The sequence below is a fragment of the Taeniopygia guttata genome, chromosome Z (assembly GCF_048771995.1).
Source record: "Taeniopygia guttata chromosome Z, bTaeGut7.mat, whole genome shotgun sequence".
Taxonomy (NCBI): domain Eukaryota; kingdom Metazoa; phylum Chordata; class Aves; order Passeriformes; family Estrildidae; genus Taeniopygia; species Taeniopygia guttata.
Genome location: NC_133063.1, coordinates 67847228 through 67863661, shown reverse-complemented (window position 1 = coordinate 67863661; position 16434 = coordinate 67847228). Strand labels below are relative to the sequence as shown.

At 38.3% G+C, this 16434-nt stretch overlaps 1 protein-coding gene across 3 annotated transcripts in view; it reads right to left on the bottom strand.

Annotated features, from left to right (window-relative positions):
* The window catches only part of DOCK8 (dedicator of cytokinesis 8), a 91487-nt gene that overhangs the window by 49792 nt on the left and 25261 nt on the right, over nt 1-16434 (bottom strand). For all 3 annotated transcript variants that reach the window (XM_030259076.4, XM_030259080.4, XM_030259079.4), the window contains 11 exons: nt 15737-15808; nt 12282-12405; nt 11328-11540; nt 10856-10941; nt 9697-9763; nt 9295-9444; nt 8611-8691; nt 7634-7793; nt 6957-7075; nt 6629-6722; nt 5312-5474 (listed from right to left, as the gene is read on the bottom strand). In XM_030259076.4, the coding sequence (XP_030114936.4) occupies nt 5312-5474; nt 6629-6722; nt 6957-7075; nt 7634-7793; nt 8611-8691; nt 9295-9444; nt 9697-9763; nt 10856-10941; nt 11328-11540; nt 12282-12405; nt 15737-15808 (1329 nt within the window). The remainder of the gene's footprint in view (nt 1-5311; nt 5475-6628; nt 6723-6956; nt 7076-7633; nt 7794-8610; nt 8692-9294; nt 9445-9696; nt 9764-10855; nt 10942-11327; nt 11541-12281; nt 12406-15736; nt 15809-16434) is intronic.

Genomic DNA, 16434 nt, shown 5'->3' with positions numbered 1-16434 from the left:
AGCAGGAAAGTGAGACGATAATCAATAGATGTTCCCTCACACAGGTATGAACTGTAAACCCACTGCTGACCACTGCCTTAGTACTACTGCCTGCACTCCATCCATACACTCCAAAAGCTTGAAGAGAAGCAAAGACAAGGAGCATTTTTACATGACACTTAGCAGGGGGATTGAGGCAGCAAATAATGCTGTATTTTAAATAATAGAACAAGTAGGATGCCCATAAGGGCTCCAGAAGGCAGTGCATCTTCCCCAAGGCTCTGGATTGAGCAGAACAATAGCAACATGTCACAGCAAATACTTCTGGTCAGTGTGATTAAATTTCTCCCCTCACTCTCCCTTCAGAAAGTGCAGGACTCTAGCTCCAGATACAGCCAGATATGCTTAAAAAACAAAAGAGCTATTCAAGGGACAGTGTGAGTCTGCAAAAGCCATGGCAGAACACCCAGTGTCACTTAGACTGAGAATACAATCCCAAAGGCCAGCAGAGTCCTGGGCGAGGCACAGATGCCAACAGCTTCTGTGGGTCAGAGAATGACCCAGGAGAGTGGTAAGAGACTATTTCAGAATCGGTTACATGCTGGGAAAGCTAAGGGTCCCCTTAACCTGGCACAGACACCACATGGCAATTCTCATACAAATAAACTGACTTTCTTACATTTTCATGGGGCTTAGCAGTGATTTAATCACTTCCCATGAGCAAAGCAACACAGACCTATCCTCTGCCAAAATAAAATCTATTTAGAGTTTCAAGTCTGTGACCATTCTTATTTAGTGTTTGTAAATATTGCTTGTGCATATGTGCACATAAAAGAATCCTTTTCTTTGCTACATTACACCTCTTATGAGATCTCAACAAATGCATCTTAAACTTCTTATGAATATTAGGCATCTTCACTGATGACTGTGATGAGAATTCCATACAGAGCAAAACTCAACATACGTGCAAGTAGCCCCTGCTGAATGTTCTGTAGGTGAGGAGTGATGTTAACACTGACATTTAAAACTTATGGTACTAGACAGAAAAGCTGATGTACCCATTAGTTACAATTTTCAATATTTGTTGATTCTTTCACAATTTTTGTGGGGAGTCTTCAGCAAAAAGAAGGTTAAAAATTAAAAAGCATATCACAAATGCTTAACTAAACTTGGAAACCCATTCTAGTCAGTCATTGACTAGGAAAATAAGCACAGTGACAGAACTTCAACAAGAGGATGTGTATGAGTCATAAATTCCATATTTTAGGATGAGTAATTTGGAAAATAGTTTGAATTATTTTTTTCATGTTGCTAAAGTTTTGAATCATCTGAAGAGTTGGTGAACAGATGTAAAACTAGACCAAAGGACCCTTAGAAGACTCACATGTAGTAAACATGTTCTCTCTGGATTCCACAGGCAGAGAGGCAGAGAGGAGTAAATAATGCTGTGAGAGCAATAACAGGAGTGAGACGCCATCATTCATCAATAACCTGTCCTCACCACAAACCTGTCAAGGATGGGGTAGAACAATTACCACCAAAGCATAGGCCTCCAGCTGACACTGCAGACTGAGAAGTTTGCTCACACTGCAAGTCTGACAACATTGCTAAGTGGTTTGAAATTAAATGAAACAAAACCACAAAGAAAAGGTTTTTTTTTTCCCTTCCTTCAAAAATCCCCTAAGCGTTAGGTACTACCCCTATCGCAAGCAGGACTTCCTGTGCCTGGTTAAGCTGAGTTACTGCAGAAGTGATGTGACAAATCCCTCTTCCTCAGAACCAACATTTCATAGTGGCAGTAAACAGCATCATTTTCATTAATATTTAATGAGAAAATAAAATGACAAACAAACTTTAAATTATATGATTTTTCCTATTAAAAATAGAGGGGTATGAAAGAAATAAATCTTGGAATGTTTTGACAATTTCAGGGAAATATTTTTATTAAAGAAATGTAAGTACACAACAAAAAGAAGTGCTCAATTTCACAGTGCACAAAGAAAGTCGGCTGGCTGATCTCTCTAGCATAAATCAGAAATAGCATCATTTAAAATAATGGCATTACACCAGTAAAAAAAAAGGCTTGCAAGACCTGAGTTCAAAGACTATAACAGAGGCTCCATTTTTCCTTTCACAAAGGAAAAAGCTATTAAAAAAAAACCAAAAAAAACCCAACCAACCAACTAAACAAACAAGAAAAACAAGACCAAAAAAAACCCCAAACAAACCAAAAACCAAACACCAAACCAAACCAAAAAACCCAACAATTCATTCCTCTGAAATATCTTTGACAAACTCTCCCCACAGTGTCTGGGGACTTATGTACTTATAGTGCTTATGGTTTGCAGACTTATTTCCGAAAATTAGAAAATACTAAATCACCTTTAAGGCCCTAGCAAGCCATGACTCACATCTATGACTAAATGCTATCAAATTGCTTAAGTAAGACAGGATGATTCTAATTTTCAGATTGGAAGAAAGGAAATAAAATAATATCAAACACTTTGTATTTGGCTCTATTAAAAATTCAGAGTTACTCCTCATGGGTTAGTTTAATCTCAGACTCAAAATGGTATTCACTGTGTGGAAAACCAAGCAACGAAAATTGCATGGCAGTTATTAAGCAAAGGGTCTTTAGGGTTCCATGGAGGGATCTGCACAGGCTGGATCATGGCCAAGGCCAGTGGTGTGAGGTACAACAAGGCCAGGGCTGGTCCTGCCCTTGGGTCACAGCAACCCCAGGCAGTGCCACAGGCTGGGGCAGAGTGGCTGCAGAGCTGCCCACAGGAAAAGGCCCTGGGGGTGCTGGTGACAGCAGCTGAGCATGAGCCGGCCAAGAGGGCCAATGGCACCTGGCCTGTGCCAGCAACAGCGTGGCCAGCAGGAGCAGGGCAGGGATTGCCCCCTGTACTCAGCACCGGTGAGGCCACACCTCAAATCCTGTGTGCATTTCTGAACCACTCATTCCAAGAAGGATGCAGAAGTGTTGGAGTGTGTCCAGAGAAGAGCAACAGAGCTGGGGAAGGGTCTGGAGCACAAGTCCTGTGACAAGCAGCTGAGATAGCTGGGACGGTATAACCTGGAGAAAAGGAGGATCAGGGGGCTTTAAATTGGATATTAAGATATATTTCTTCACCAAAAGGGCTGTTAAACATTGGCAGGCTGTCCAGGGAAGTTGTGAAGTCACAGGTAGATGTGCTGCTTAAGGGACATGGTTTAGTGGTGGACTTGGCAGTGCCAGGTTATAGTTGGACTTGTTCATTGGCCTACATCACCTATGCATGTCAGCCTTGTCATTACCATTGATTCACTAATTAATGTAAAGATTAATGAAGGCAACTATTCTTTATAGATGTTGTCTTCATTATTAAAAGTTAGGGTGAACAAATCCTACTTTGTCTTGTTGCTATGACTTTTACTTAGTGTGAAAATCAAAATGGAGATTTAAAAGCAAAGGTTAAGCATGTGAGGTGTGAACTCTTGCTGAGAGAGTGTGACTGTTGAGCGATAGCAAGCATTTCCTCTAATGTGGATGTATGTATTCAATCCAGACACCCTGGCAACAGAAGGATGGTATGCAGACACCAAATTTGCTTTAGGAGAAGCACAAATTAATTTTCAGCATTGTGGCTTTGATATTCATTATGTCTGGCTGCAGAAGTATTCATTATGACATTCATTATGTCTGGCTGCTAATGAGAACTAAAGGGAGAATATTCTGTGCAGACTCAGCTGTTGTTACAGCTCAGAAACACAGTAGTTACTAATGTTTTTTGTCAATTAGTTAAAATTCTATCTTATTTTTTTCATTAAACTAAAAAAGGCATATTTGCTCACATTAATTTGCATTTCTACTTTCAATTCTATAAAGACTACTTTCCCTATAGAAATGTCTGCATTAAAGTTCTACCACCATCCAAATCTATCTTTGATACACAGAGAAGAAGTACCATAACTCTCTGCATTTTAGTGTACTGGTGCTGTGAGCTGCCCTCAGGAGATTGAATACCACTGAATTGTGCCCAGGAGTAACTCCTCCAAAACTTCTAATGAGACTATAGTCAAACTGGCTTACTTATTTCCTGCTGATACCACACTGCAAGTTGTTATTGTAAGATAAGATCTCTTCCTCTTTTTGCTTTCATTTAAAGCTGAGACACAAATCCAGGTGTCACCAACAGCCGAACAGATCTCTAGTTTACTGTGAAGGTGTGAATCATTTCCACAGAATAAATTAGTTTGCCATGGTGCAGTTTTGAGTTGTACAGAACCACACATCTTGTCCTTGTCTCCTCCTGGGCTGGGTCAAGTGAGCAGCTAATTTCCACCACAAGAAATGAGTAAGCTTTACGTTGCTTTATTCTGTGCCTTCATTCTGTGGTTCCTTATTGGTAGTCATATTTTTGCCATTAATACAATACAGTATCTAGCTACTGTTTTAAGGATCAGAGATCCCCCTTAGAATAGTATCATCTATTTTTTTTTTTTGTTAGAAGCTCCCTTATCTTGACCAACACAATGGTCTGATGAAAGTCATTATTTCAAGACATTTCTGTATCTGTAATACTGCAATTTGCCCCATCAGAATTACTGTTAGCTATTACTGTAACATCACTCACTAGCAATGAAATACTGCACAAACATCTTGAAACATATTCTTCTGCTGTTAAATTCCTATAGGACACTCAGATGTTCCAGATTATTAAGAAATAAATTATTGGAATTTCTCACTTGCACGCTACTGAGTTCTGTGATCACCTTGAAACAATCATAACAGAACAGATTTAAAGAAATTAAATTACAGAGCATAGAACTCTCATTCATAGTTAAAAAGTTCATAGAGCAACACATTATTTCCTCAGATACTCAGATGACTCAAATTAACAATAGAAACAACTCAGCATAAAAATTTACTAGAAGTGTTAAAAATGATAATAAGATCTACTGTCAAAAAAATAAAGCTCCAAACCAAACAAACACAAAGGAGAATAGAGAGATAGATAGGAGATAGATAGATAGATAGATAGATAGATAGATAGATAGATAGATAGATAGATAGATGATAGATATGAAATCAATGACAATTGTCAAAGGAGATTTTTTTTTTTTTTTAATGTTATAGAGAAAATTTTTCAAAAGACAGCACAACTAGATTACTAAACACATTATGGAATATCATGCAGGAAGATCTTGTAATGGCTAGGAAGATTAAATCTTCAGTCCAACACATTGTCTTTAGGCTTTAAAAAAAAATATTTTTCGTTTCTACTTCTGAAAAAGAATCTGAATCACATTTTTCAAATAAATGTTAAAAATATATGCTATTTCTTACCTATAAATGGTGTGGGGAACATAGACTTCTCTAATTGGGAATTCCAAAATCTCTTTGAGAGGGCGATTACGGTTTTCTGAAAATGGCTTCACTGGGAGTAGTTCTGGTGTCAGACAATAACCAATGTTTTCTGGAGCTGGGGAAATCTCTACTTTAAGTGTTCCTTTAAAATTAAATCACAAAATCTTAACAAAAATTTAAAACTGATCAGTCTATAATAAAAGAAAAATTAAAACAATAAGTAAGGTTACATAGCAACAGCGCAGAAAAAAGAACTGGTTCTTGAGCTGCATGAGAAAGAAATCATAGGTACATAAGAAGGATACAGAGTAAGTAGCCTACACACATCCCTTCACAGTCAGGGCAGCACATAGCTCCTTAAGTCTACCCTGTACTGTTTCAAAGAAAATCGAAAAAAAGATAGAATATTATATGCTGTCTGATGTTCTAGTGCCTCTCACACACAGGTGATATAATATTTGTCTGGGAGAAAAACAAAAGGTGTGCTGTCTACTACAGTTCTCTCTTACTTCCCCTCCCCCTCCGATTGTGCTCAGACTAATCTCTGACAAAACAGGCACCGCCCAGCAGGAAAGCTAGGCTTTCTGTGGTGAGCACTTGTACAGTTAATATGATAACATTTACCCCACTATAAACAGACTTTCAATTTAAATTCTCTGCTGTGGTAAGTTAAAACCGTTTGTGGCGCTCAGACTTGTCATTTCTGGCAATCAGCTAAAAAGAAAGAACAGCTTTGCCCTCGGTTCATATTTTTTAAGGTTCCTCCACAATGCAGAAGAGATTGACCTGTAATTTACTTGAAAAGAAAAATTATGCTGGTCAGGTGTTAGACAGTAGCTAAACACTGCCTATACTTCTCTGCTTTGTTAACTAATGCTGACTTTAATATCAAGTTAAGATGAAATATGTACATATTTTAATATCTCTCCATAAAATATGAACCATTTCAAAGCACTGCAGGGAAGTAGCAAGGAACCTAGAAATTTGCTTTAAAGAGCTGTCTTCAAATTGTTTGAATAATAACAAAAGATATCCAGTAGGTACACTGTAAATTAGGGAGAAAAACAAATAATTTTAAAAAATCAAGCTAAATCTAAATCTCCATACTCATTCATGCAGGAAAAAAAAATCAAAAGTATCTGTGTTCAGGTAGACACCAGAAACCCAGGAAGCTCCATAATGGCACATATTATAGGCTTTAAACCCAAGTCAAATAGGTTTTGGTTTTGGAATTTACAGAACAGTTTAGGGGAGAAAAATACATATAACAGCTTCCATCCAAAATTAATTATGTACCTGGTAAAGTCTTAATTCTTCTTTGCAAGGAAGATGATCTTTTGAAATCAGCTAAAAATTTAAACAGATCTTCATCACTGAGCCTGTCTCCTTCCTACCAAGAGAAAGACAAAAATCAGCACCTTTGTAACAATACTTCATAACACGGACAAAATGTTCAGGAGTGAATTATGTCCTTGAGGCATCCAAACAGTGGGTTGCTAATTACTTGACTGCAGTTGTCCTCTGTCCCCACGCAAATATAACTGGCACCTTTTCCCAACACAATTCATATTGCATAGAAAAAAAAAAAAGTCTTATGAAATCAGAAGTAAAGAGAATCCAGTACCTGTTTAAAGAAGGTGTTAAGGGTTTTGGTTGATGCTGGATCATCTGAGTTGAAACTTCTCTCAGAAAGCCTTCTTGCCTGCAGCAGTGTTGCCTTCTTGTCACTACTGGAATCTTTCCCTTCAAAGGGAAATCAACTGTATCATCATCTTGTTTTTTGCTTTTTGCTGCAGTACAAAGATTCTCAGAATACACTAGAAAATCATAGAAAAATCTCACCAACATCAGAGGATAGGCCACCTAAAACATTCTGCTTCTTTTATTTCAGACTATGTGAAATAGTGGAATGCTAGGACATTGAAGTGACATATTTCTGCTGCAGAGCAAAAGAATTTTTTAAATTTTTAGTTCATGGGTCATTAAGCATATTGAACAATGGTCCTGCTCAGTATTGCTAGCTAACTCTGTGGGCAAAGGGAATTTTACTTCTACAAAGCCAGTGTTCAATGAAAATTGGGCTTAAACCATGAAAGAATATTTAGCAGACATAAAAATAAATATGCAGAGACAACATGATGACCACAATTAATATGTAAGTGTTTGTAGGACTGAAAAGGAAAGCTGACAAGACATGACTTTGAACCTGTGATTCACTTTTGATGCCAGAATGAATAACATTGTTGCCTATACTCAGTCCTACTGAAGAGTCATTTTGCCTTAGAAAAGTTAGACAAGTACCGTTTAAACCTTCAGCTTCTTGTATTTCTCGTTCAAGTGTTGAAATGTTGAAGAAATTACTCAGGCTTATGGGAATCCAGGCAAATGGCATTCTGTATTTCCCTAACCTCTGACAAAAGGATTCAGCTTGTGCTTTCAGTTTTTCAATCTTTTCTTTTGTCTGAAACAAAGGAAATATCGGCTGTTTCAAAAGCAATCAGTTATTGCAATGCTATCATAGACAAAAATGTAAGTTACATATTTACAGTTCAGTAAATAACTTGTATTGGTATCACATATTTTCTTGCTATATCACAGACAGAATGGTAGCTGTTTTGATTTGTACATTCACTTCAATTTCTTTTCAATTAGTTCATTTGCATTATAGAAATATAGAAAGCCAGTCTTTTTGCAGTAATATTCAAATCCAGAATGAACAATCACCATGAAACGTTAACAGGTTCTACTTCTTTCATCACATACAGCAAAAACATTCTATTGAAAGCAATATTCTAAAGTTGAGACTTGTGGAAGCCCAGCAAACACTGTCAGTCTGTTCTAGGGAGGTAAATGACTGTGAATTCCCTGAACAGAACTCTCATTATCTATGGACACCAGTACTGAAGGAGACAGCTGCAAACTACAACAGGCCATCTGCCCATCCAAATCAATAGTGTTTCTCTGAGGTACAAGTATTTCTGCCAATTCTACATTTCAGTAATTTCCTTTGCTCACCCCTATCTGCTTCATGACTCACGATTGTCAGTATTGATGTCCAAAGGGGTCAGTAAAAATAATGCACCTTGCTTTCTCCTGATTTCTTCCTGTCAGCCACAGACATCAAACTGCTTGCACCATGGATGAGCTAACCAGCTAACCTCCAGTGTTTTTGTAATTTCATCTTATTTCAAAGGGTCTGGTCTTTTTCTGTTGTTTTTGTTTGTTTGTTTTTAGCATACTTTTTTTGATCTAAATATTCTTTACAGTTATTTACTTACCTTGCCAGCATCACTTTCTTTAAGAACCATGTACGGTTCTGCACAGTCTCCAATTTCTCCTTGCTGAAGCACTTTTTCTATCTACAAAAAGCAATGCAATAAGACAATTAAAGGAAAAATGTAATCCAAATAGTAACAAGTTGCAATTTGAAAGAGCTCGCCTAGATATATAAAGTTTTAAAACTGTCTTTATGGAGTAACTGATACTAAACCCTCTAGTTTTCCATCTGTTAAAAAGCAGAAAATATATATGTGACAACAGGGTCAATCACTTACTACTGCATTTTCACTGAAATCAGGATAATTAACACATTCCAAATGAAGTAGTTCAGGCTAACTCAGTTTCAGAATTAAGCAAAAAAAATGATGCAAAATTCACTAAACCAGTGCCAAAAAAACCCCACAGATTATAAATAAAATTTTAAAAGTGCCTTATTTCTCTATATTTTTGATGTCCCTTTGGCAGAAAGAGGAAATTCTATGTACATAGTGGTACATGGGATACTAATACAATTTCATAGCTTGAGAATGAGATATACCACTGGACACCTGCTCACCTGCTACTATTAAACTGTCATAATTAATCTCATCTAAACAAAAGCCATGTTTGTCAGTTCTGTGAAGTCAGACAACAGGAAAAGCTGGGAACAAGCAGAATGGTGTCAAAGTACCACTGTAACGTACCTTTATTACCAGGTATATATCTGGTGAGGGATAAGTGACAGAAAATATTGCTGATCTTGCCTGAGTAGACAAGTCAATGGAGGGCGTATGAGAACACAAGAATCCTCTTAATGAATCAGAATTGAGGTCACAATGAAAATTTTCCGAGATCTTGAAAAGAAAAAAAGGGGTTAAAATACGTTGTAAAGCAAAAATGCTTAAAATTTTATTTCAAACAAATTAAAAGTTGTAACTACAGCTATAAAATAAATAATTACAAGCATATGACTGACTGAATAACAAGAATCCTGAATCAGATTACATGCGTAAAAAAGTAGAAAGTTTTTTGTAAGTTTTCCTAAGTTATTACTCTGAAGATAAAAACTCAGGCCAAGTGAACAAAAATATTGTGTATACACTTACCTTTTTTCTTTCCTTTATGTCATAGAGAGCTATACTTGCAAACAAAGGTTCTATCTCTATATCAAATCTGTTAGGGAAAGACACACAAGACACTGATTGATACTGCAGTCATATGGCTGTGTATTAAAAAAAAAAAGAGGATTATATTTTGACTGGCACTTTCATTAAAAAAACGCAGATAAATTTTTAGCTCCAGACTAATTCTTAGTCTTAAGGATTTTTTTATTAGTGCATTTTATTAGATGATTTTGAGAGGAAGAGTAGTAGATTGCATGCATTTTCTAAATTTGACAGTATGGTGGTCTTACAGATCAGTTAAAATTTTCTTTTTTTTTTCCTGTTTATGAAATTGTGCTGGTTTTTTAGGGTTTTGGATTTGTGCTGAACACATGGTTGATAATATAAAGATGTTTTTGCTGTTGCTGAGCAGGGCTTGCCCAGAATTAAAGCCTTTTCTGCTTTTGTTACTCCTCCCGCTGGTGAGGAGATTAGGAAGTGTGGGAGACTAGGAGGAGACACAGATAGGACAGGTGACCCCAAATAACCAAAGGATGTTCCAGATCATGCGACACCATGCTCAGAACACAAATGGGGGGTAAAAGGAGCAAGGGGGTGGAATCTGAACTGATGGTGTTTGTCTTCCTGGGTCATGTTACATGTGGATTTGCTCTCCTGGAGATGGATGGACACCGGCCTACCACTGGGAATCTGCAAATTAATTCATTGTTTTCCTTTGCTTATCTCTGGGCCACTTGCTTTCCCTATTAAAATGTCTATATCTCAACCCATGACTTCTCCAGATTTACCCTTCTGATTCTCTCCCCGATCCTGTCGGTGGAGGAGTGAGTGACTGGCTGTGTGGGGCTTGGATGTTGGTTGGGGTTAAACGACAATGAAAGTCCAGCAGTGCATAGGACACCAATCACCTTTTTTTTTTTTTTTTAATATAACATCTGGGTTCACTCCCAACCCCTTTTCATCCTGGCATGTTAAAGACTTCTGTAAAGACAGATAGAAAAAATTCTCTGCTATACTAAGAAAAAACACTTAAGCAGCAACTGCAGTTGTAAGGGTCAGCTGTGGTGGTGCAACAACATGTGCATCTGCACACTGTTGTGAACTCAGAAATGGTGAGCAATGCTTGTGAAGGATTACTTACTTCAGAGTCTGCAGCTTCACCAAAATCCTGTTGCCCAGATGTTCTTTTGGGCAATCTGGTACTGGCCGTATCTCCACTGCATCTTCCTATCATTAAACAGTCATACTCAATTAAAACAACTGTAAATTTACACACTTGCATAAAACATCTATGTGACAGTAGCTGAGCTACTGCTACAGACTAGCATCTTCCCCCTCTTAGTGGGCAGTTAATGTCTCCAGAGATGAAAGAAAATAGATTTATTTATTTATGAGTATTTACATTCCTGACCCCTAACTGGCATTTACACCACATATTTACAGTTGTGGATCCCAAGTACAAGCTACTATGAAAGGTCACATTCTGACATAGCCATATCACCAGCATGTGGCTTGGCCCACACTGAGAGCAGTGTCGTGTTTATCTACTGTGATGCAGCTTTAACCTCAGGTGTGCTGGGACAGATGGGCAGGACAGCCGGCTTCCAGCTCACCTCATCCACGGAGGGGTAGAGGGCGAGGAGCTCGGGGTGCCTGTTGGTGCGGCGTGCCTCCTCGTTCAGCCTCTCAAACTCCTCCGCGCTGACGTGCCGCAGCAGCTGCTCCAGCCGCGGGTCCGGCTGCAGGCTGCGCAGCTCCAGGTCCGAGCAGCCCAGGCTTGGCCTGGAAGCCTCCTCCGGGAGAGCAGGCATATGTTGGGGTCCAGCCTGTTGGAAAACAAGAAAGTGGCAAGGTGTGGCTTGGGCACCAGGGTATCACGGAATGGCTCTTGGTGAGCTGGCAGAGGGGATCTTAATGCCTCTTAACCCTCTGCCATGAAGCCTAATGGCGAGCATGGTGCTCTACTTGATGCCATCACAGATCACAGAATCACAGAATATGCTGAGCTAGAAGGGACCCACTAGGATCACAGAGTCCAGCTCCTGGCCCTGCACAGGATACCCCAATAATCACACCATGTGCCTGAGAGCATTGTCCAAAGACATCTTGAATTCTGTCAAGCTCGGTGCTGTGATGACTTCCCTGGGGAGCCTGTTCCAGTGCCACTGGGTGAAGAGCCTTTTCCTAATATCCAACCCAAACCTCCCCTGACACAACTTCAGTCCATTCCCTTGGGTCCTGTCACTCTTCACCACAGAGGAGAGATCAGTGCCTCTCCATCCTCTTCCCCTCACAAGGAAAATGTGAACTGCAATGAGGTCTCCCCTCAGTGTCCTCTTCTTCAGGCTGAACAGACCAAGCAACCTCAGGCACTTCTCATACAGCTTCACCACAAGGCCCTTCAACATCTCTGTGTCTCTCCTTTGGATGCTCTCAAACAGCTTTGTATCTCTCTTATATTGCAATGGCCAAAACTGCACACAACACTCGGGGGAGGTCACACCAGATGCTTCTTTTGAGGGAAGCTGATGTATTTGATCACTTTTCCCAAAGTGAAGAAAATGTACCTGAAAAGTTGCATCACCAGAATCCAATGTTTCTGATTCAAATGTTTGTTTTTGAAGCGTTTTGTGGAAATCTTTTCGGGATCCCTTGTTTTTCAGGCTACAAGTATCTGAACTCCCTTGGTTTCTTTTATGAAGAAGCCCCAGAAAGTCAGGATAACATGAAGAGGTATTAAGGGAAAATAAAAGAGAAAAGACAAATTAAAAATTATTTTAAAACTGAGAAGAATGTTCTGCAAAAAGCAGTGTACCACAGATTTTACATAAAAATGTGACATTTCAGAACTTTAACATGTTTTAATGCAGTATTGCAACTCTATAATGTAGATACAGTTATATATAATATATATATAATTATATATATTATTAATTAACAACAGTTTAAAAGGAAAAAAAGATAATTCAGATACTTTTTTCTACAGAGTATAAGTCTGAGACAGCAGGAAAACCTGACTTAGGAACAAAATCTGCTCTGATCTCCTCATCAGACATGGTGGTTATTTCAGTGACCTTAAGCACATGGATCAGGATCACTTATCTCTTGGCTGGCTTCTTCAATTATATACATCAAAGCTCTTACTGCTCTTATCCTGAACCTAGCTAATATCCCAAGTTAATCGCATGCAACAATCTACACCTTCCAAAAATAGGCCTGGTTTTGAAGAGGGCTATTTCTGTGGCACAACGTAACCCTACAGGCTGGCAGCTTTGAAAAATTCTCCTGAAATTTCAAGTAATATTTTTGAGGTAGATGGAAAAAACCAGCAGGTATTCTGAAAAAAAAGTGTGAAATGCATCCAGAGCGGTTTCTTTCACTTTAATATGCAAATTGCTAAATCCTGTGATGGTCTTTTTGCAATCAATCTCCTTATTTACAACATCCTGCTTCATTCATTATCCTTTCTGTGACACTCCCAAAGAAATAACTGAGCATCTGACTATTTTCATAAAGACACAATAAGCAATTATTGATCAGGGAGACACCTTTTTATTACATTTTGGGAGTAACTGAATTATATGCTCTGATGTGTTTTAATTTTAATTGTTTGCATTTTAATCATTTGCCAGTTCACTGCAATGAAAACTGGTCATAAAAAGATAAAAAGACAATCCAAGCTCTCCTTGGATGTGACCTTGTTTTGGAACCACTGTAATTATCCAGAATAGAAGGCAGAAATTTTGCATGACTTTATGACTTTTAAGAATCCAAAAGAGGTAATATAGATTTTTTTTCCCTATCTCTGGTGGCAAACAGATGATGTTTACATTTTCCCTGTGGTGTGAAAACAACAATAAAGATGCCTTTCCCCTAAACTACTCCTGGAAAATTTATTTCTATTGTTTATTTATTTTGGAAAGCATTATAGCAATTAAAACTCACCAAGTGGCAAACCATGGTTTTAATACACATGTCAATTTAATGGGCATAAACTGAATTAAGACAATTAGATGAGGAAAAGACCCCAAAGGACAACAGATATAGGTGCAGGAACAAGTTACCCATTCAGCCTCCTGCAAATCGACATCGACTCCAGCTGTGCCCAGCTTTTCTGCCACATACCTCTCTATCCTGGGGTCTGAGGATTACCTCGGCTCATGCCACCCACTGGAGACTCCTCAGTCTCCTGTTCTGAGCCTTCACATTCGTGAGCGGATCAAAGTCACTCATACACTTCTCTCACCCATAGCTCACCAGACAACATACTCAGCAATCTGTTCCATAACATCTGTCAAGTAGGCAGTTACAGTTTTTCCAGCCTTCCTCAGAACAATGGAAAACCTTCTACAATTACTTTTTTCTAGTTTCTCTCTTGATAATTTTTCTTCCTCTCAAGCTTGTTTTGAAAAAAAAAAAAGCTGTCCAAGCATAACATGAGATTCCCAATAACAATCTATCAATAGCAATCTGTGGATTATGTGACACTGCAGAATGTTTGGTAGTGTTTTGTTCTTTGCAAATTTTAATAACTTACTTGCATTGTTAGCCAGACCCACCAAAGCTCAACTCTCTGGCAGAGTCCACCATCATGCTTACCACAGAGTCAACTGCTCAGTTAAGCTTTTGAATGCAAATTTACCTCACTTGAATGAATGAAATAGTAAAACACTCAGCAAAACGTTCCACATATGTGTATTTCTATGGCTCCATTCGCACTTCTACCAGCACATAAATGCAAAAATAGCTATGTTCTATTTTTCACTTCACCTACTTTACTGCTTACTCCCTTCTCCTGCACACAAGCAAAGCTGAACAGTCTCTTTACAGCATACAGAACAGCACCGTGTGAAAGAGCTGGTGCCTCTGCTCTGAGTGGTGAGGGAGGAGAGCCAAAAAAACCCACTAGCATGCTTTTAGTGACTCACTGCAGAGCAGTTCTGAGAATTCAATCAATTTAATCAGCACCCCTGGAGGAAGTCTCTTAATAACCCCCAGCTGCTGCTCCACTGAGGAGCACAAGCTGCACAGTTAAACAGTGCAAAGTCCTCTAGAATCACTATTATAAACCCATAAGGCACTGGCTGCTGATGCACATCAGAAAAACACAGAGTAACAAGGGCGAGTGAAGAGGCAGAACAAAATGGCAGCAAATGTGCCAGCGCTTAACCACCTGCTGCTCCTTCTGCTTTTCAAGAGCTGGGCATGAGTGCAGGAGTGGATGAAGAGGAAGTGCTACAGACAAAACAGAGCTCTAAAAACCTCTTTCTGAAGAACAGGATGAAGTGATGGGGAAGGAGGCAAGACATCCCACAATACTCCCCTGAGAGTCTGGAAGCAGACATCCCTGCAACAGAGAGCACTGGCTGAGAGTCCCCTTCACATTTTACATATGAAATGGAATAGACAGAAGAAGATAAAATTAAATTAAAATATAATGAACTAAACAAAGGGAAGTTAAGCACCTATGATGACTACAGGCCCAGCTCTGTGTGTTGAATCACATTGAGCACAAGTGCAGAAATCATATACTGATATAAAATTTGGGTATAACATGGATAATCCCATAAACATAATCACTGCTGGGAAAGCCCATAATCCTTGAGGTTTTCAGACACATTTGGAAATCAAATCATGTTGAATTTTCAGGGCATGAATAGGAGAAAAGCATGCAAATATAATCTTTATCCCTGTTATCTTTCCTTTTAGTGGGATCAAACAGTACTAGTTTTCCTGATTAAGATAAATCGTCACTACAGAGGGTTGACGTGAATTTCTTCCCATCAACTTCTCATCCACTCTCAGAGTGCCTGACAATTAAGAAGCAGATGCAACAGTGTTTGGCAATGTACACCATCTCAAACAAAACAATATTGTTATTTATAAATGACTGAAAAGTCAGTTCTTATCTTCCACTGATGAATAAAATCATTGTAATTTAGGATTACTTATAACAGCAAACATCTCTCTGATAAGTAAGATGTAATGTAATTTTTATTGTATTTAGTTTTATGTTGCTTACTTTCGATTCACAATCAGCCACTCACGGATGTAAGTCTGAACACAGTCTTTGACATGTGAGTCCAGTTCAACCCTGTGGAAAAAGGAACATATTTCAGCTCCTAAGTCATACTTTCAGGACAAACAAATTTATCTAAACATGCTAGTCAGATAAAGGCCTCTCTGTTAGTCCTATCTTCTGTGTATTTATTTTACTGCTAAACTATTGTTTGAGGTTTTAAAAAAATCCTCCGTACTGCATGAATTCCCTTATGCAGATTTTTGGTACTGTGCTGATAAATGTATAAAAATACATTTAACAGAGGTACACTTGCCATTTAACACTTGCCACATTATTTATAAATATAAGAGTGACATTTCTATAAAATATATTAGAATTAAATAAATTATACAACATAACCGACCTTGTGCTTTTCAAAACTTGATAACAAGTCTTAAGATATATTCTTTTAGAGGTCTCAGCTCCTGGACTCTTGCAAATACCTAGTTTTTATGTATGTGCAATTTTCTCTTCTCACAGAAACAAAGAAAATCTTAAAAACCCTAAGCTTTTAATCAGATACCATAATAAAACTTTAAGTTCTAAGAATACATTATAATTTAATTTCTCTTTTTCAAATAAGTCTCCTTTAATGAAGAGGGTTGTCAGTGCTCCTTGATAGCCTGGATACTATTTGGAACTACAGGTCTTTTGGCCAA